The sequence below is a fragment of the Magnolia sinica genome, chromosome 2 (assembly GCF_029962835.1).
Source record: "Magnolia sinica isolate HGM2019 chromosome 2, MsV1, whole genome shotgun sequence".
NCBI lineage: Eukaryota > Viridiplantae > Streptophyta > Magnoliopsida > Magnoliales > Magnoliaceae > Magnolia > Magnolia sinica.
In genome coordinates this window covers 26,864,418-26,886,228 of record NC_080574.1, presented here as the reverse complement: position 1 = coordinate 26,886,228, position 21,811 = coordinate 26,864,418, and the positions used below count along the sequence as shown (strand labels likewise).

At 39.8% G+C, this 21,811-nt stretch overlaps 1 protein-coding gene across 1 annotated transcript in view; it reads left to right on the top strand.

Annotated features, from left to right (window-relative positions):
• The first annotated feature begins 530 nt into the window (after positions 1-530).
• The window catches only part of LOC131236776 (uncharacterized), a 40,221-nt gene continuing 18,940 nt past the window's right edge, over positions 531-21,811 (top strand). The window contains exons 1-6 of the mRNA XM_058234207.1: positions 531-744; positions 8,989-10,405; positions 10,815-10,822; positions 19,159-19,334; positions 20,397-20,457; positions 20,571-20,669. Of these exons, the coding sequence (XP_058090190.1) occupies positions 9,087-10,405; positions 10,815-10,822; positions 19,159-19,334; positions 20,397-20,457; positions 20,571-20,669 (1,663 nt within the window). The 5' untranslated portion in view covers positions 531-744; positions 8,989-9,086. The remainder of the gene's footprint in view (positions 745-8,988; positions 10,406-10,814; positions 10,823-19,158; positions 19,335-20,396; positions 20,458-20,570; positions 20,670-21,811) is intronic.

Sequence of the window (21,811 nt, the reverse complement as noted above, 5' to 3'; positions counted from 1 at the left end):
GAAGTATTCAGGTGCTAGATCTGAGCCGTTATCAGGCGACCCTAACGAGAGTATGTCTTGATTTTGCTGATCTTATTATAATACGTGCCGCACGTGAACAAAACATATGGACATTGACTACCCCATTTTTTACTCGTGGCCCACCCAACGATTGAATCGGCATTGACTTTTGAGACGAGGCATCTAATAACGTGGGGATCGCAGGATGTGTGGCTCTGACACTGGACACGTGCGAAATTTTTACACGTACGAGGCTTGTGGCTTTTAAAAAAACAATGCACCGTACTTCATTGCACGAAGCACGCTTCCCAATTTCTCCCCCATCTTTGCCTTCCTTTTCGTCGTTTATGAACGGTCATCCCAGACGTCCGTCACCATGCACATAGGTCTAGATCGTCCATCCGATCCTGGTGGGCTACACCTAAAAAGAAATACCGAGTGTGACCATTCTATCCTCCAAATCGATGGATTATATCCATCCGATCCTGGATGACACTTATCGGACGGTCCAGTATTGATGCGGTCACTAAGCTAAGCCATTTCTCACGCTCGACGGAGCCCAAGAACGGACGGTCTGGATCAGCACACTCAGACACGTGGACATCGGAGATGGGGAAGCAAAGGAAGGCACTTAGGAGCGAACAAGACGGTAGTTATGTATCGTTTTAGTTAGAAGAAGGAAGAATGCAAGAGAGGGAAATTCGTTGCAGAGAATATCGTCGAACGGCTCAGAGACATTATAAGGTACGTATCTGCTCCTTTATGTCTCTTTTTTATTTATCTCATTTCAAAGCTCTCGTTTTCGCTCCCTTTCAAAACCCTATCTCTCCATTCCCTCATGCATCATCGTTTAAGATCGGAAAATCACAGAATTCGAATCCTTCATTCGGTGTGGTTACATCCATTGCTTGACTTCGCATCCATGCCGAGAATTTTGCATTTGTCGATTTTAGTTCATGGAAATCTATCTGTTTCCGTTATTTGAAATGGTATGTGTCATTCTGCTTCCTCGTTTGATATTTTGCGTGTTCTTATGTGTCACACCAATTGGTATGTGTCATTCTCTCTTCATTTCTCATATTTTGCCTCAGATATATATATATATATATATATATATATATATATATATATATATATATATATATATATATATATATATATATATATGAATTTTCAGCTGTGTTCGATGCCTTCTGATTTTTGGTTAATCTCTCCAATTTTTACTTCTGATCTTATTGGAAAGAAAGATGTAGATTTATCTGAGGCATTGGTAAGATTTCAATGTAAGAAATGAAGAGAGAACATGAAATGTGAAATTTACTAGGGAAAAGAAATTCTTGCTTGTCAAGGAAAATTTTTGGTTATTTTAGATTCAATATTAGGGAGTAATTCTTCTTCAATGTCGAATTCTATACTCTAACCTAACATTGTTTTTCTTGAAGAACTGATAAAAACATTATTGGAGAGGAGTACTCATATGTTCGCATTGCTTGGATCAATGAATAATTGCACAACAACTACAAAGTCAAAATGGAAATCTCTCCATGAGCATGGTTAAATCCTTGTCTAATATGAAGCATATTATATTCTTGTCCCTAACAGTACATGTATTTGTAAGTCTTTTCTATATGAGAGCACCAAGATGTGTTTTAGGAGAAATTTCTCAACTGCTAGGGTTTATGTAGAAAGTAGAAACTTCACAATAAACAAAATTCTACCGAAACAACGAACAATGAATTCACATAAGGGAAAGATTCAGTGCAACTATTTGCATTGTAGGATGCATCACAACAAGTTGTGCTTGAACAGTCTGATTGTCAATTTGGCTTTTGGAGTGTCCATTTGATCCAGTCCACATTTCACAGGCCACTGTGCAAAAAATCACACTGGTCAGATGGCCCAACCATCTAATTGGATGGTGAAGTTCATTTATGAGAAAATAGGTCCAATCATCAACCCTAACCATCTATTTGGAGCTTCCATTTTCTGGATCCCACCTTGGATTAAATATGGATTCAAATAATCACACTGTTCAAACAATGCTAACAATCTGACCGGCCAACAATTTGAAGTTATTTAGAACAAAAAGTAAACATTGGGATGCCTACGAGCATCCAATTGGTGTGATTTTGCAAATGGCCTTAGAAGATGGTCTTGCCCAAACTTGTTGAAAAACAAAGAATGGTCTTGACCAAATGGATAGTCTAGGTTGATGGTTGGCCTGTCATCATCATCCTTATCCCAGGTAGTTCGAGTCCCGTTTATGAATCCTGCCAACCATATTTCAACCAAGAATTCTCATGGTTCCCTACAAAATAAATCGGTTTCATTGTAGGCTACAAGGAAACCCGTTGCATTCGACCTTTGTCATGTAACTACCAAAGTGAATATAATGTATAAGCAGACTCATAAAACTCCTAATTCTAATCCTGCTAGGAAGACAACTGCGATAAGGGACTACCTTTAACAATTAGCTAATGACAACACTGCTAAAATCTCTACTAAATTTACCTCATTTGTCCATAACTAAAGAAGAAAAAACACCTAATATGGTGCTACTCCTGTACCGAAAGTTAAAACCAAATGGGAAAGCTGAAATTATGGAGTTTTGAGAAGGAAAAAGACTTATCCAAAACACGGTTCCATTCAATTGCCGGGTTTGGGCTCGTAGCTCAATGGTAGATAGGGTGTGTTTCCGCATTGTGGTATTGTGTTCTAGCCCAGATTACCGATTAAAAATAGGAATACTCTTGTGCAAAATTGGGTACCGAAGTGACATTCCTACTGTTTGATTGTGGTTGCATCAAATGGATTCATGACACATGTAGCTACTTGTTTGACTGGTACTGAGATATATCAGTTCAGGACCTTTCCTATACTTGCTCCAACACAGATTTTATATTGTGCCAGAAAGCCACCAGATAGGATTTTTGGTATGAACAGCAGGTCACATGATTGTCCCAGGAACCTTAGCAAGGAATCTGATCCAAGTTCAGAACGCTAATATATGTTTCCTACTATCCATATTCCTGATTGCTATCCTAGGCAAGCATACTACTAGTACCTTCTTCGTTTGAAATGGAGGCGCCCATTTCTACTAGCGCTCTCACTTTGTTGGCTTTACGAACACATTACCCGGTCTGTTGTATTTTAGTTCAAAGAGATGCTAATTCAGTCTATGAATAATCAATGCAACATCACCTTGTTGAAGCTTAGCTGGAGCATTTCCCTCTCAGAAGCATCCGAGCTGATGCCACAATCACATACCAGGCTTGGATCACACCTTAGAAAAGTCACAAAAGTTTGTCGTCCCCAAATGTCCCACAAGATTCTAACATTTGCATCTTTAAAAAAAATTAAAAAAAAAAAAGAAAAAAGAAGAAGAAGAAGAAGAAGAAGAAGAAAAAGAAGAAGAAGAAAAAGACTAACATTTGCATGGTGGCAGTTGACCATGTTTCTGTGCTCTCAAGCTGAAATAGCTATGCATGGTGACATCCCAAAAGAAATTTCAATTTGGATTTTATTTCCACTGCTTTTAAGCATGCTATTGCAGAAATGCCTACCTGGAAATTTTCTTTGAAAATATTTTCAACTTAATAAAAAGCAACAAAACTCCCGTCCACTAAAGGGGTCTTTTGATATTTCTTGCTGGCAACTCATATTTTTTAATGCTTCACAACACTTTTTTTTTTCCTTTTTCTTTTGAGACGGTAAATGCAATTTTGTTGAAAACAAAGTAAAAAAAAGAAAGACACTAAACAAGCAAAAGCACTGAGGAACAGCTGATGGGAACCCCATATATGTCTTTTATGTCTCTGTCAAAGATGGATATATCTTATGTTTTATGTACTGGTTGGGAATGCCTCTTATGAGGAGGTTGGTCATTCAAAGGATTCCAGCCTCTAGGTGAGCCAAGAGCTTCTCCCAATATCTCATATTCAGTTTGTGGATGACACGATTCTTTTTTGTGAGGCGGACAAAGCTAAGGTTGACAATATAAGCATGATTCTCTGATGTTTTGAAGCGATGTGGGGGCAAAAGGTTAATTTGGCAAAATGTGAGATGCTAGGAATCCACTTGGATAAGGAAGAAGTTGATAACTCTGCAAGCTTCTTCAGATGCAAGGCTGGTTCTTTTCCCTCGTCATATTTGGGTCTCCCCCTCTGTTTAGGTAAACCAGCAAAACATCTTTGGGACAAAGTGGTGGAAAGATTCAAGGGGAAATTGGCGGGGTGGCAAGGGTGGTATTTATCCTTCGGCGGCCGTATTACTCTTATTAAAGCGGCTCTATCTAACCTTCTCGTCTACTTCATGTCACTTTTTAGATGTCCAAAATTGGTTTCGGACCTTCTCGAAAAAGCTTAGGCAGGACTTTCTTTGGGGAGACTCGGCAGACAAGAAAAGGTTTCATCTTTTAGAGTGAAAGGAAGTGTGCAAACCCTACGATGAAGGGGGTACTAATAGTTGCTCCTTGGCGGTGATGAACGAAGCCCTTTTGGGCAAATGGTGGCGGCTGTTTAGCATGGAAGAGGTGAAGTCTTTGGAGAGAGGTTGTTGCTAGCAAGTATGGACGTTCAATTGGAGGATGGTGGACAAAGGATTCCTCTGCATATAGAGCTTCCTCGATATGGAGATGTATTATTAGCAGTGTTCGAGTTGTTGGTATCGCTACAAGTTTCGCTGCCCAGAGATGAAGATATAATATCGTTATTGCCGATAATATCTTTGATAACTGGAAATACTAGGAAAAAGAGGAAAACATGGGGAAAACAATGAAATTTTTCAGTGAAACTTCAGGACATGCCTGAATACACATAGTTACATATTCAGGAATGAAAAAATCATTATTAGAATTCATTAAATAATAAGTGGGGCCCACCGTGAAAATAAGTGGTTTATCCACACCGTCCATATGTTTTTTCAGCTCATTTAAGGAGTTGAGTCCAAGGTTGAACCATATCCAAATCTCAAGTGGATCATACCACAGGAAACAGTGGGAATAATGACTTCCACCGTTGAAACCTTCCTAGGCCCTACAATGATGTCTGTTTGTCATCCAAGCTGTTAATAGATTAATTGTGTAGATATTTCCACTATTGAAACCTTCGTAGGCCCTACAGTGATGTCATCCTTGGATATGATTCATTTTTTGGATAATGCTCTAAAATGATCTCTAACAATAGATTAACGGTGTAGATATAATAAATACATCACTGTGGGGCCCATGTAACTTTGATCTCCTTTGAACCGTTCGTACAACTCGGAGCTCAAGGAGTGTCAGTGCTCGTCTTCGCACGAACACGTACCTACAGCAGCTATATAGTTGGTGTGAGGTACAACAGCCAATCCGTGGAAGTGACGTCACCAAGCTCTGTGGACCCCACCATGATGCATGTGCTGTATCCATACCGTCCAACCATTTGTAGAGATGTTTTAAGGCATGAGAAAAAGAATGAGATAGATCTAAAGTTCAAGTGGACCGGCCACAGAAAATCGTGGGATCAGTCACACCCACTGTTGAAACATTTATAGGGCCCACCATGATGTAATTTTTAGATCCAACCTATTCATAAGTTAACATAGAGATAGATGAAGTGAAAACAAAAATATAAGCTTGATCGGAAACTTCTGTGACCCCTAAGAAGTTTTGAATGGTGGATGTCACTGTCCCCACTGTTTTCTATGGTGGGATCCACTTGAACTTTAGATCTATCTCATTATTTTTCTCATGTCATAAAACGATCACTCCAAATGGATGGACGGTATGGATACAACACATGCATCATGGTGGGGTCCACAGAGCTTGGTGACGTCACTTCAGTAGCTATTTGGCAACTGACCTTGTCCGTATCTAAGCTGCGCCCCTGCTCAACCTGTTATGTAGCTAATCCGCTTCCTCATGTTGGGGTCCATGTGGGGTCCACCATTATTTATTTATTTCATCCACTCCGTTCATCTATGTTAACACATAATTTTATGGCTTTACTACAAAACGGAAGAATATAAAAAACTCAAGTAGACCACACCACAGGAAATGAACAAATGGTGGACATTTAATCACTACTATTTTCCCGTGGTGTGGTCCACCTAAGTTTTAGATCTACCTCATTTTTGGATCAAGCTCTAAAATAATATTTAAAAATGAATGGGAAGCATGGATACAACAGATGCATCATGGTGGGGCCCACGAAGCACCGACTTGCACCGTCAAAGCCAGGGCGAGACTGGCTATTGAAGTGACGTCACCAAGTTCCGTGGGCCCCATCATGATGTATGTTTTGTATCCACACCTTCCATCCATTTGGGGAGATCATTTTAGGGCAATATCCAAAGATTGAGTTAAATCCAAAGTTCCAGTGGACCCCAACACAGAAAACAGTGGGGACAGTGACGCCCACCGTTAAAAAATTCTAAAGGCCACAAAAGTTTTAGATCAAGCCGATATTTGTGTTTTCTCTTATTTCATGTCTTTTTTAACTTTTGAACAGGTTGGATTTCAAATAAACATTATGGTGGGCCTTAGGATAGTTTCAATGGTGGGAATCACTCTCCCCACTATTTTCTGTGATGGGGTCCATTGCAGATTTTTATCTGCCTCGTTCTTTGGCTCATGACTTAAAATGATATCTCAAAATGGATGGACGGTGTGGATATGACACATACATCATTGTGGGCCCCACAGAACTTGGTGATGTAGCCGACTCGCTACTCAACTTGTCAGTATCTAATCCACGTCCGTCAAAGCCAGAGCCCGATCCCTAATTTCAGCTTAAACACCGAAAATCCCTCTCCCTCAACCTAAAATTTCAAAAATTCCTCTCCTTCCCACCCATATCTCCGGCTTTTCAACCCGAAAATCCCTCTCCCTCATCCCTAATTTTTTTTAAAAAAAACCTCTAGCATCCGAGAAGATCCCGAGATTTTTATTGGCGATAACCAGGTATTATCGAAATCAAAGATTTTTTTTTTTTTTTTGTAAACTTTTTTCCGATTTTTACGTATTTACGCAAGGATACAGTTGATATTCTCGGCGAGAATCCAAATTATCGACAATATCGAAAATTTCATCGATATTCCGTAGAGAAACGAAAAATTGGGGTTTCGGTTTTGCCAGTGCAGCGACACCGATATTATCAGCGATATTTCGATAATATCGCTGATAATTTAAACATTGATTATTAGCATGAAGCCCAAGTTGTTGAAAGACACAATTTTCTCTTTGGGGAATTAATGTAGGGGCATTTTCACACCAAGCTCGGGTGGGGTGGCCTGCGGGATGTAGAGGCATACTCGGGGTGGGCGGCCCGCATAACCCATGGATTTGGGGCCCATGTGAGGCAGGTGGCTCGTGTAAGGCGGAACCCATAAATTTGGGGTCCACCAGGGGGCGAAACCCATGGATTTGAGGCTTACGATGAGGGTTCGACCGAGGACCTAACCCATGGATTTGGGGACTGGGCTGTGAGATAAAGGGATTAATTCGTCATGCTCTATCACTTCGAGCTTGGTTAATTGTCTTGCATCAAATTAGTATCGGAGCGGGAGGCCTCGTGTTCGACACTCCTCACCGGGGGTGATTAATGTGGGAGCATTTTTACATCGGGCTCGAGTGGGGTGGTCCGTGTGAGGCAGGTGACTCGTGTAAGGCGGAACCCATGGATTTGGGGGCTTGGGCTATGAGATAAAGGGATTAATTCGCCATGCTCTATCTCTTCGAGCTTTTGGAGCAAGTGGTTAATTGTCTTGCATCAGGAATTGGATGTGGATTCGCTTTTGGGAAGACATGTGGTGAGGTGATATGCCTCTTAATGTTCGCTTATTGGCTATTGCTAGTTGTGCCCTGAACCTAAACATTATGGTTGATAAATGCTTTGAGCTTCGGGGAGATTCGGTTATTTGGTGCCCTCCATGCCGTTGATCTCTTTGGGACGATGAGGTGGATGAGTTTGTCGCTCTCTTGGAGTGGCTTCACCCTCGTAGGCCGTTGGCAGGCGATGAAGACAGTTTGATCTAGACTAAAGACAAGTCTAGGTGCTTTACAGTTAAATCTTTCTATATGTTGCTGCGGAATAAAGGAGAGATTTATCGGAAACTTATTATATTTGGCACTATGGAGCCCCTCCAAAGATTGGGGCTTTCGGGAAGAAGCAGAATTCTGGCCATCGATAATCTCCAAAAGCGATCTATGTCCATCCCGAATATTTGTCTCCTCTGTGTGTCCAATGCAGAATCGGCCAACCACCTCATCCATTGCACTTTTGCTAGCCAAGTGTGGGCTTCTATTATCGCCAGATTCAGCGTGGCATGGTCTATGCCTCTTGACATCGGTGACTTCTTTTCGGCTTGGCAAGGGGTAATCCTTCGCAAGAGGACGTGTGCGGTTTGGAGACTTTGTCTTCTTGCCGGCATATGGGCTCTGGGGTGAGAGGAATGGTACATGCTTTCGCAAAACTTCTAGAAGTGCTATTTGGGTAGCTAGTTGTGTGTGGGATATCGTTGTGGAATGGGCGGTGGGAAAGGGTTGGATGGGATTCATGTAATCCTTTTGTTTTTTGTTTCTGTGTTTGTTTTCCTTGCTTCTGTTTTATTTTTCTTTGGTGCTATCTCCACGCTTTTCAATGATAGTTCTGATTATATTTCAAAAAAAAAAAAAAAAACTTCATTTCGTGTCTCATTTTTACCAAAACTACTGATCATTACTTCTTAGTACCTTTTGGCTGCAACATTACTGCTTTAATAGGCAAGCATGATCCTATACTGCCATCTCATAAAAACTGTCATGATTGACATCTATTGCTGTCTTGTTTACCTATCATCACATGGATTTTGCGAACAAAGGTTGATAATACTGCAGTCATGTTTGTAATTCTGATTTAAATCCTAGATTTTATTTGTCATCCATTGGCTTTTTGTTTATACATTCTCTTTCAGCAATTCATGGTTAGTGTCATTATGACTTTATTTTGGTATTTGAACTTGTGCTTCCAGGTGGTACTCAGCGAATGTTTCTCTTACTGGAAGTCACAAATAACTGTTGTATTTTTATTTTTGTGACAAAATTGGTCAGTTGTAACATCTGAAACATCATGAGTGGTGCTCCCAAAAGATTACACGAGGAGGGAAACCATCCTACAACCTCAAAACGCCCACTTGATGACATTCCCATATTTTCACAACTTGCTGGGAAATTCACTCACTCAGTTGCTAATGAATACCATCAACCCTTTGAACATGGGCATGATGGACGCTTTGCCAAAGTCCAAAGGACCGAACCTCGTGATGGTGATAAACGATCACCTCTGCTTCCTCTTTATCGAATGCCTTCATCTTCTGATTCATATTTAGACCAGTCAGTTGCCTCCGAGAACAGGGCAGAATTGAGAGAATCCAAGGGCAATAGAGGTGCAAAGATTGAGAATAGAGACATGAAGGCAGAGACGGGGGAACTGTACACTGAAACAAGGATGGATTCTCAAGCTTCTAAAGGTGAGAAAGATGTAATGAGATCAGAGAATAGGGGTGATGACATAGAACTAAAATCTGATAGGGAGTCTAACACAGATTTTAAGGGTGAAACTAAGATCGAAAAGGATGGTTTCACTGCAGGGAATTCTCACATGAATGGGAATGAGCTAAAAGAACACTACAGAGGAAAAAGATATTCTGAATCACCGAGTGATGGTGCAGATCCATGGAGATTACGTAATAATTTACACAGTTCGAATGAAATTGGAAGGGAAGCTTTCGCCACTGAAGAGCAGGCATATTTAGAGGCACATGAGGCTGTTGGAGAAAACAAGGTCGACTTGAAAAGTGAAGACAAATTCAAAGAGAAGGAAAGAAAAAAGAAGGATGAGAAACATAGGGATTGGGGAGAGAGGGAGAAGGATCGAAATGATCGGCGAAACAATCTGCAGATTGCGAACAGAGAACCAGAGGGATGGGAGAGGGAGAGAAAGGATGCTCTGAAAGACAAGGAACGACTGAAGGAGAGGGAAAAGGATCATGTTAAGAGAGAAACGTCAAACATAAATGAGAACGAGAGTTTGCACAATGAGAAGGAACTAGTGGATGGATCAGCCAAAATTTCTGAGAAGGAAAGTCCAGCACTAGAACAGAAGAAATTTAAAGAATTTGATAGCTTGAAAGCTATTGACAGGGATGCTAAACACAGGAAAACAGAGAAGGATCTAGATGTTGAAGGTGACCAACGTGAAAAGCATGTCAGATGTTACGACAAGGAATCGGATGATGGATGCATGGAAGCAGATGGAACTGCAGAAAGGGATAGAGAAGTTTTTGGGTATGGGGTTCAGCAGCGTAGGCGGATGCTACGACCAAGGGGCACTACTCAAGTGGCTAACCGGGAGCCACGTTTTCAATCTTGCGCACGGGATGGTGAAGGGTACGCATTGCCGTTTTCTTATTTTTGTTCAAGCTTATGTGATTATGCTACAAAAGGGTTATCAAATTTAATACTGTTCACTGCTTGATCAATAGCTGGTAGACTGCTCCCCCCCACCCACACACACGCACGCACCCACACTCACCCAAAGAAAAAAATCACACATAAATGGTGGGAAGAAATCTCTTTCCTTGAAAAGTGTCAGGGTGCAGTGGACCCCTGAGTGGACTGCTATATTGAGGCCTCTTCCTGGAATATGAACCTGTAAAGCCTAAGTTTTGAATATTGATAGCTTGTTTCTATTAGCAGTCTGTGTATCAATTTTTGTCACTGTCCTTTTACATTAATCTTCTTTATGGCTAAACAGAAGCTGATTATATGTCTCTCTGTCTTCTTTTTTTTTTGGCAGATCTCAAGGTTAGCCAAGATACTCTCCTTAACTGATTTTTGTTGGTTCTGATTCTTTCTTGCAACATGGAACCATCAGCAACATCTCTCATTGTGGCAAAGCTTCTTTTCACTGTTGGAAACAATGACCTTTTCTAGTTTGCAGAACTTCGAGTTAGCTAGATTCTTTACCTTTTTCTTTCCTGTTATGGTGAATCCTTCTAGTTCCTTTTCTACTAGTCTTTGGTAGCTTCATTTGTTAGGCACTTAATTAGAACTTTCAACTGGTAGTCAAGTTCCCATATCTTGGAGTAGTTGTCGGCTTTGATTTTGATGTTATAGAGCAGGGCTGTCAACAGGTTCCTGATCCGCATGTAACTGATGAAACCAATCTGATTTAAGCAGTTGTGTATCGAATTCAGGACCTGTTAAAAAATAGGGTCGCACAGGCCCCACCATAGAGTCAGGTTGGGTATCTACTTGGGTGTCCAGTTTTTATTTATTTTATTTTATTTTGAATGTTAGCTTAAAATATTAATATTGAATGGTTAATCCAATATTAACATCCCCATTGAACTCTCGAGTTGAGTCGGGTCTCACAAGCTTTAATAATCCATTGATAATACTTTATTTATACAAGTAGAATACTATCCTAGGAAATCTATATAGCTGCATGTACAGCTGTCAATACATATCTTTACTCTGAGGATGGATATCATGCATATCCTAAGAGAGATCTTACTCTCATGGGTGGAAGGTTTAGGCAAAATGTTTCTCATGGTGGAAGAGTGGCATTTTCTCCCGATCCCTATATCTACTTCTCATCTGCAACTTGCGAATACAACATTATGTTGTGAAGGTTCGAAGTTTGAACACTAACTGGTGAATCCTTAGTTGATCCTTAGTAGATGGTTTGAAATGACTACCGGGCTTGAGAGTAAACCTTGGGAAAAGTGCTTTGATGGGCATGGAAATCAACGTGGATCTTGATGGTGTTGCCTATGATTTTTTCAACTGATATGTCAATATAGAAAGATCTCCCTAATGATAATAATCATGCTGCAATGTTCATCCTAGTCTCACATCCATTCTTGGGGTGCAAAACTGGATATTTTCCCCTTCTATGTTTGGGCCTCCCATTGGGAGCCAATCTGCACTCTCCTTCTTTATGGGATCCCATAGTTAAAAATGTTGAAAAGAGATTGTCATCGTGGAAACTTAGGTTTTTTCTTATAAATAACGGAAATGTAGTCTTTTATCTTTTCACTTGCATTAAATCTATTATTGCTACCAATCTCATTTCAAAATCTTGTCCATAATGGCAAAAGGTTAAAACACCTTAAGGAAATTATATGGCAAGGTAGGGGAGAATGGTGTTGGTATCATTTGATAAAATGGGGAATGTTCAAAAGGCAAAGATTGGGGATTGGAAGAATTGAGGAGAGGAATTTAGCCCTCCTCTAAATGGCAGCGGCGTTTTGGTTGTGAAAATGAGGTACTTTGGAGAAAAATAATTAGGAATAAATACGGTGGAAGGGGGAGGGGTAGGTGTATGTATGGTAGATAGGAGAGGAGCCCATGGGGATTAGGGGTGTGGAAGAAACTTTTGCTTATAAAGGTTAGGGCCTGTTTGGTTTTCAAATTTCCTATGAAATGCAAAGTAAATAAGCCATCATTATCATTTCCAAGTGTTTGTTTAAATAAAAATTATGGCTCATAAGTCAAATACAGGAAGTAAGTAAATTGTAATCACTACATTTTCACATTATAAAACTACCATTTTTATAGATGTGGATTGCATGCACACACCATCAACCACAATGGTCTGTTGACGTGGCAAAGTTCTATGGGCCCCACCACGATGTGTGTTATATCCATACCGTCCATCCATTTTGCAAGAGTATTTTAGGGCATGAGCCCAAAATTGAGGTAGATCCAAAGCTCAAGTGGACCAAACCACATAAAGCAGTGGGGACAATGACACCCACCATTGAAACCTTCCTTGGGCCCACCATGATGCTTATTTGACATCCAACCTGGTCATAAGGTCACGTAGGCCTGAATGAAGGGAAAACACAAATATGAGCTCGATCCAAAACTTCTGTGGCCCACAAAATTTTCAATGGTAGGCCTTCAATCCCCATTGCTTTCTGTGGTGTGGTCCACTTAAGCTTTGGATCTGCCTCATTTTTCGGCTCATGCCCTAAAATGGTCTTGCAAAATTGATGGATGGTAGATATAACCAGTGTTCGTAATATCAATACTACCGGCCGATATATCGGCCAATATTATTGTTATTGCGGGCCAACGATACGAAACCCCTCAAAAGTCTCTCAGAAATTAAAGAAAAAAAAATCATGGAATCTTGTGTATCGTGCGATATATCGCACAATCATGCTTGATATTCTAGATTTTCACTTGATTTTATACGCGATATCGCAAGACTGTAGACACTTACCACGATATGTGACATCTCTTCTCATCCAGAAATTGCATCTCTTCTCGTTGAGGATGATGGGATTTGAGTAGGGATTTGCAAAAAAAAAAAAAAAGGATTTTTGGAGAGATTTATGAGAAATTTGGTTGGAATTACCGGTGAGGATTCGATTAGGGTTGCGGACTTGCGGCCGTCTTTGACAGGGAAGAGAGTCTTTCAAAGTCTCTCTCTCTCTCTCTCTCTCTCGGTTTTAAGTTAGGGAGCGGATTAGCTGTTACGCAGGTAACAACTTAGTGGGTGTTAAGCTCACCGTGTGGGGCCCATCTTGATGAATGTGTTTAATATCCACGATGCCCATCCATTTTCTTGGATCATTTAAGGATGTTATACCAAGACTTAAGCAAATCCAAATCTTGAGTGGACCACACCATTGGAAAAAGTTCTGAATGACCATTAAAAGCATTTTGTAGGCCACAAAAGTTTTGGGTCAATCTAATCTTTGAATTTTCCCTTTATTCAGTCTAGATGATCTTAACAATGGGTTGGATGACAAATAAACATTATGGATCTGCTTACACTGGGCCTTGGGAAGTTTTTAATGGTGAGCAATCACTCATCACTGTTTCATGTGGTGTGGTCCACCTGAGATTTGGATGTGCTTAATGTTTTGGACCATGTCCTAAAAGAATGGACAAAGTGGATATACAACATATAATCAAGGAGGGCCCTACAGTAAGGGTAACACCGACTAAGCTATTACTTGGGTAACACCTAATCTGCGCCCCTGGATTCGGTGCGACTCGGTTGCACCAAAGACGGTGCGACCCTTACGGTGGGGTCCACCTTGATTATGTTTTGTATATCCATTCCATCCATCCATTTGGATAGATCATTTTAGGTTATGAGACAAAGAATGGGGCAGATCGAAAGCTCAAGTGGACCCCACCACAGAAAATAATGGGGATTGAATGTCTACCATTAAAAACTTCATGGGGCCACAAAAGTTTTCGATCAAGCTGATATTTGTGTTTTCCCTTCGTCCATATCTGCTTGACCTTATGAACAGGTTGGATCTCTAATAAACATCATGGTGGGCCCCCATAAATAGTTTTAAGTTTCAACGGTGGGCATAATTGTCTCCATTGTTTTCTGTGGTGGGGTACACTTGAACTTTGGATCGGCGTCATTATTTGAATCATACCCCAAAATCATCTCTCCAAATGGTTGAACAGTGTGAATACAACACATACATCAAGGTGGGACCATGATGGCAAGGTCCCACCCACGTGTATGTTCCGTATAGGCCACACATTGGGTACTACCCCCACTAGGACGAGCGCGGCTTTGGTGGATCCCCAGATCCACTGAGGTGGGTGGGATCCTTGACCGTGGAACACACCTTGATGTATGTTCCTTATATCCACGTCGTCCATTGATTTTGAAAACTTATTTTAGGGCATCATCCTAGAAATGAAGCAGATTCAAATCTCAGGTGGGTCATAATATATGAAACAGTGGTAATCGACCGCTAAAAACTCTCATGGGGCCAAAAAAGTTTTGGATCAAGCTGATATTTGTGTGGTCTCTTCATCCAGACTTTTTTGACCTTATCAACAGTTTGGATGGCAAATAAACATTCTGTTGGCCCCCATGAAGTTTATAATCACGACTATTTCCTGTGGTGTGGTCCATCTAGGACTTAGACCCGCTTCATTTTTAGGATCAAGCTCTTAAATGAGCTGTAAAAATGTATGGACGATGTGGATGTAATACACATACATCAAAGTGGGCCCCACAGTTATGGATCCACCGACCTTAGTGGATCTCGGTGGATCCGGGGATCCACCCAAAACCGCGCTCGGATGTGGATTGCCTATTGACTTGAGGTGGCTACTGGACGGTGCTCTGTGGACCCCACCATGATGCATGTGTTAAATCCATACCATGAATCTAAACTTTTGTGGCCCTGAGAAGTTTGTAATGGTAGGCATTCAAATACCACTGTTTCCTGTGGTGTGGTCCACATGAGATTTGAATCTGCCTAATTTTTTGGATTATGGTATAAAATTATCTGGAAAAATGGTGAACACAGTGGATAAAAAACATACATTATGGCGGGGCCTATAGACCACCATCAAGTAGCTACTGGTAGCTGAGAACGGCAGTAGGCAATCCACGTCCCACCAGGACCTAGCTAGAGACGGACGGTCCTGTGGGGCTCATGGTGGGGCCCACTATGATGTTTGTGAGAAATTCACTCTATCCATCCATTTTTCCAAAGCATATTAGGGCATGAGCCCAAAAATCAGGAAGATCCAAAGCTCAAGTAGGCCACACGACATGAAACAGTGGGGATTAAACGTCCATCATGCCCATTGTTTCTTGTGGTGTGGTCCACTTGAGAATTGGATTTGCTTTATTTGTGGTCCCATGCCCTAAAATGAGTTGGCAAGAAGGAATTGGTTGTGTTTTCATACATGTCTTGATGTATTTATAAATGCTATGCATTCAATTTGAATATAGTTGCATTAATTTAGTCAGACAACACATAGTTTAGGACTGTTTATAAAGGAAACCTATTATGTGCACCTTTTTTTAAGATTTTATGATTTAAGAGTGTGTATTAAGGTCTTTTTTTAACAATCCTTGAAGTTTTATTGAAAAATTCAACTATTTTCCCAATGTTTCCCCATGTTTCCCTAAAAGTGCGATAAATTATGCGATACAAACAATATATCCCATGCGATAACCGATATGTATCTGTATACCAAGAGTGTGATACATTGCGAGATACAAATATTTCGAACATTGGATATAACACATACTTCATGGTGGGGCCCACAGAACTTTGCCATGTCAACAATCACTACCCATTTACAATCATTTATTGTTGTAATTGGAAAACCAAGCAGGCCCTTAGGGTTTTTCATTGTTTGGTAATTTGTGCTAACCAACTTTTGCTACATCATGCTGAATCACACCTGTTAACAGATTCCACGTGGATTGATATTTTATCCATTTGAACTCCAGCATTGAGTTATGAAAGTAAAGTTTCATTCTCTTGGTCACCAATTCTCTATTTTTGGGTGAAGTACTAGGAATATGGTCTCTCCACTGGGGGTGGACCTGTAAACTCCCTCGAACAAACTCTAATAGTAGTTTTGAGCAATCAAAAGCTTGTGCGAGTTGTGACGTTCAAAATTTTGAGATAGATTAGAAAGAAGAAAAACACTAAGAAGAAGAGGCATTGACACTGGGCTTGAGTGATTTTTAGAGATGCTTTGGTCAAGAATGCCTGGAAATGCTGGAGAGTCCTATGGTGGGAATGGATATGCTAGTTGTGGTATGCTACCTGTCCAAAGCACTTGTCACTATTGCAGAATGAACTTTAAACCAAGCTTAGAGAATCTTAGTTATAACTTGGTAGATATATTCATTTGCTAGAAGAACTTGGTTTGCTGGATTTTTATGCAGTATGGAATCTGTAGAAGGTCACAATTGAGGAAAATTCAACACTATGGCTTCAATCCTCTTGTTCTATTGGAGGGAGATATTTTAGTCTTATCCTTTACAGAAGTTTGAGGTAAAACCCTATTGAGGTCTGTCTAGATTCTGGTGAAACCCAAGAGGCTTATTGTGATCTCTGTCACATGTTTAATTGGAGAGACATGCCATGGTGGATTTGTTGGCTTAACAAGGACTCGCCACTAGTCGGTGCTCCAAATGGCCCTGTTCGCCAATATGTGGGCATTGGTTGGCTGCTTAGATGATGTGCTTGTTTAATGAGTTCATATTCCTCAGTCTTTCGCTTCCATTGCTAAAAAGAATATATGGTGTGGCGATGCGCCACGTGGACCTTGACCTTAGGAAAGGAGGGTTGATGATGCAGGGGCATTTTCACATTGGGCTCGAGTGGGGTGGCCTGTGGGATGCGGGGGCATACTCGGGGTGGGTGGCTCGTGTGATGCGGAACCCATGTGATGTGGGACCCACGAGGGGGGTTCGGCCAAGGACCTAACCCATGGGATGTGGGGCCTAGGCTATGAGATAAATGGATTGATTCGCCATGCTCTATTAGTTCGAGCTTTTAGAGTAAGTGGTTAGTGGTCCTGCGTCAGTTGATATGAGCAATGTTTGCAGTTTCGGTATCTCGTTATGTATCATACCCTTGGGATACATATACGTATCGGTTATCGACAAAATACATCGTTTGTATCAGGTAACGATCACACTTTTTGGGAAACATGAAGAAAAAATAGGAAATTGGTTGAATTTTTCAATGAAACTTTAAGAATTGTTAAAAAATGACCTTAATACACACTTTTAAATCATAACATCTTACAAAAAATGTTCACATAATAGGTTTCCTTCGTATAGGGTTCTAAGCTATGTGCTGTGTGACTGAACCAATGCAACTATATTCAAAGTGAATTCATAACATTTATAAATGTATGAACTATGAAGACATTTATGAAAACGCAAAAACAAAAGAAGTAGAATTTGGAAACTTTCAAATTATCCCATCCTAAAGTGAATTCATAACATGTATTAATTTTTAATTAAAAATATTATTTAATTCCGAAAAATATAAAAAAAAAAAATACATGAACTAGTAGATCATGCCTCATACATGTTTGATTTCATGTTTGAAGTGTAAGATTGCAACGAATTTGAGAGAAATTTTGGAAATTTCGAATTATCCCCAATTTCCCCCAAATCAGACCTACACTCAAATTTCGAAATTAGTATGTGATGATCATTTTATCAAACACTCCTAAATACTTTGAAATTGGACTCAATTGACTGCTTCTAGGAGTGAAATTTTGCTTTTACATATAATATATATATATATATATATTAATTTTTAATAAAAATAATATTTTTTTCCAAAATTTCACAAAACAACATAAATCAGTAGATCATGCCCCATACATGTTTGACTTTGTGTTTGGAGTGTAAGATCACAAGCAATTTGGGAGAAATTGGGAAATATTTCCCAAATTGGGCCACCTACCCTCAAATCTCGAAATCGAAGGTTGAAATCCTTGATTTTCCATACAAAACATGAAGAATCAACGAATTCTTATGATTTCACATTGATTTTATATGATTTAATTTTTTATTTAATTTTTTATTTTTTTTTAAAGGATCAAAATGCAAAATAACTCACCTTTTGAGAAACAACCCCAAGTGCAAGAAAATCTTGATTCTAATTTCAAATGTAGGTTTTTCTCTTGAATCCAAGGAATAGATGGACCAAAATCCACCCACAAACAGGTTAGAAGAGAGAAAACTGAAGAGAAATGTGAAAAAATCGGATTTCGGGGGGTTTTGGAAGTTCCCTAGCCATTTCCGGAATATATGAAAAAATCTCTGTCGATATCAACTGGTATTGTCAATACTAAGAAATTTTGTAAAGGGAAAAGTTGTGATATCTCGCGATATCACGAGATATCGTCAATACATGATGACACATTGCGATATGGTGCGATATTTCGAGTGATACTCAGGGTTTTTTGTTTTCCAGTTACACTCCAGGGTGTTTCGTATCCCTGGAGTGCGATATCGATGATATCGGCCGATAGTATCAATACTGCAAACACTGGATGTGAGGTAGGCAGCCAGTTGTTGAACTTTTGCCCCTGCAATTATGACCATTAAACCGACCCCAAATAGCTGGGAAAAGTCTATGATGATGATTAACGGAATTTATGGCGGTGATCAGGAAAAAAGAATTTGATCTATATTTTAGGTTATGGAAGAACACAAGCATTTTTTAACCTTTTAAATTATTAAAACGAGATGGTCTGGTGCTTAATGACTGAAAAGAAGAATGATCTTTGGATATGGTTGTTTTATCTTTGGTTTTTAGACTTTTAGTCGCAATTTTTTTTAATGCCTTTTGAATCTGGTCTTTTTCTATTTGTAGGAAAACCTGAAGTCTCCACTGTTGTTTATAAGGCGGGTGAATGCATGCAGGAGCTGATAAAATTGTGGAAGGAATTTGAAGCATCTGAAGATAACAAAAATGGTTACAGCTCTCACAATGGTCCAACTTTGGAAATCAGGATACCTGCTGAATATGTTACTGCCACAAATCGTCAAGTGAGTGTAAAAAACAAATTCTGTTTCCTCAGAACTTTTGGATTCATAGTTCCACAGTTGAAATGACTGTCATAATTTTCTTTTTGTATTCACCCTATGCACTATTCTTTCACTTGTTTTTGCTTGTCAAATTTCATAGTTGTCCATGTGTAGGTGAAATTAGGAGGGAACTTACCTGAACTTTTAATAATTGCTTGGTTGGAACTGCATCTGCTTGCTACTTGACCATACTCAAATCTATAATTCCATTGCAGACTAGTGCTGACAAGTGAGAATGAAATATATGTCCAAAAAGGTTGACCAGAAAGTAGGATTCCCTATACCCATGATTCCAGTGGGGGGATGCAGCATCATTTTTCTGAAACCCATCAGCACAATAAAAATGACTTTTTGAAAAATCTTTTCTCTTTATCCCCTAATATCTATTATATCTCGTCACTGTAAGGTTATATATTATACCTTGCAGGATTATGCCTAGTCTACTTGTTACTCGTTACTAGCAACTCACATGTTAAAATGTTTGGGAACATCTTGAAGAATATTTAGATAAGTTGTTTATTATTTCAAATAAATATGTAATATTCTATAGAATGAGGGAGTCCTTTGTTCAACATTTGGAATTCCAGGACTAGAGAATCTTGCGACCCCATTTTGGATAGCCAAGTGTCACTAATGTTTAGGAACTGCACTGGGCTGATTAATTTTCTCATTCACCTTTTCTTTTCTGTTTATGTTTTGATATTTTGGAAATTGAGATTACTCCCGACCTTTTGTGTTATGGCAGTTGCCAACTGCTAGATATCCAATGCTATTCCTAATGTAATTGCTCTTAAAATTCGAAGGGGAGATATCCTGCTTACAAATGTTACATTCTGTCCTGGATTTGATTGGTGTGTGTATACATATATTGAATTGAATTGGTTCTGTATGTGTTGCATCAGTCTGGGGTTCTGACTGACATTTGCGTCTGGTTCAACTGTATAATCTGCTTCTTTTTGTTTTACGAATCAATATCATATCATTCTATACATTCTGAAGGTTACTTAGGTGGTTTCTGTGCAGGTCAGAGGCGGCCAGCTGTGGGGAACGAATATATATACAAATGATTCAGATCTTGTTGCTGGTGTGTAATTCTCTATAAAACTATGCGATGATGTTTTTACGTCATACAACTCAATCCACTGCCTCCCCTCATGAAATGAGTAATCATTTTCTGATGTGGATCTTATTTGTCAGTTCTCATGCACACTGGCTATTGCCGCCCAACGGCATCCCCGCCTCTGCCTGCCATCCATGAGTTGCGTGCGATCATTCGAGTGCTATCACCACAAGATTGTAAGTCAGTCTTTACACTGTATATTTTATCCGGTCCATTCCCAATGTTTTGAAGTTAGGTGAAGCATGTTCTTATATTGGACTTGATAATTGAAGTTTGTTTGCCTCATTGTCCATTCTCGAGTCTGGTAGTTCTCTACCTTTCCTTTTGGATTAATAGTGCGCTTCGAGACTAGTTAATTGCTATATAATGTTTCTTTTTAAGCCTCAGGTCCTTACTCATGGCTCAATGGTAGACTCACATGAGTTTCAACCAGAGGTTGTGGGTTCGAGTACCCATTGGGGTGTGTGTGGGTGTGTGACGGGTGTATGGACAGGCTGGTTGCCCGTACGGTTGGGTGGAGTGACGACTTGGGAGTGGTCCGGACAGCTAGGCTGATGGTTTGGGTTAGGTTTGGAAGGGCTAGGGTGATGGTGGTGACAGTCTTTGGTTGGGAAAAAAAAAAAGATAAGAAGAGAAGAAAGCAAAAAATAAGATTACTTGGAAAGAGAATAAAAGAAAGATATTTGGAATCACTCTATGACTTCACACCAAAATCCAATCATAGGAGGAATTTTTCTCCAAAACAAAGCAAGAAGAAAATTTCATTCAATAGCCAATAATGCCCTAGGCTTCACACGTCCAAGCCTTATATGCTCTATTTGGGGCACAGAAACACCCTTAATACTATAAAATGTTCAAAATACCCCTAATATCAATTAAATCATAAAATAAAACAAAATAATCAAACTAACTAAACAAAATATGTAAAACTAGTGTCTAATATAAGTTCACGATCAAGACGACCCAACGATCAAAACGGTCCAACAGACAAGATGGCCCATCGTACGAAATCCAACGGTCTGATAGACGTATCCAATCGATCTAACAGTCCAATACTTTCAACTAAGCAGCCCACATGCATCTTCCTAGTGTGGGGTCTTCAAAGATGCAGAAGATGCACGATCATGCATGTGGGGTCATCAACGTGGCTAGGAACTTGAATTGGGCACACTGGGCTCCATGTAGTGATCACTTAGCCATAAAGAAACTGGGGCAACTCTCCTCATTCTCTGATAAACTCTAAAAGGTGCTCGGATGTCCTCATCAGTAATTTTGTATTACCAATTGTATTATATCAATGCTGAACCTGAGCATTATG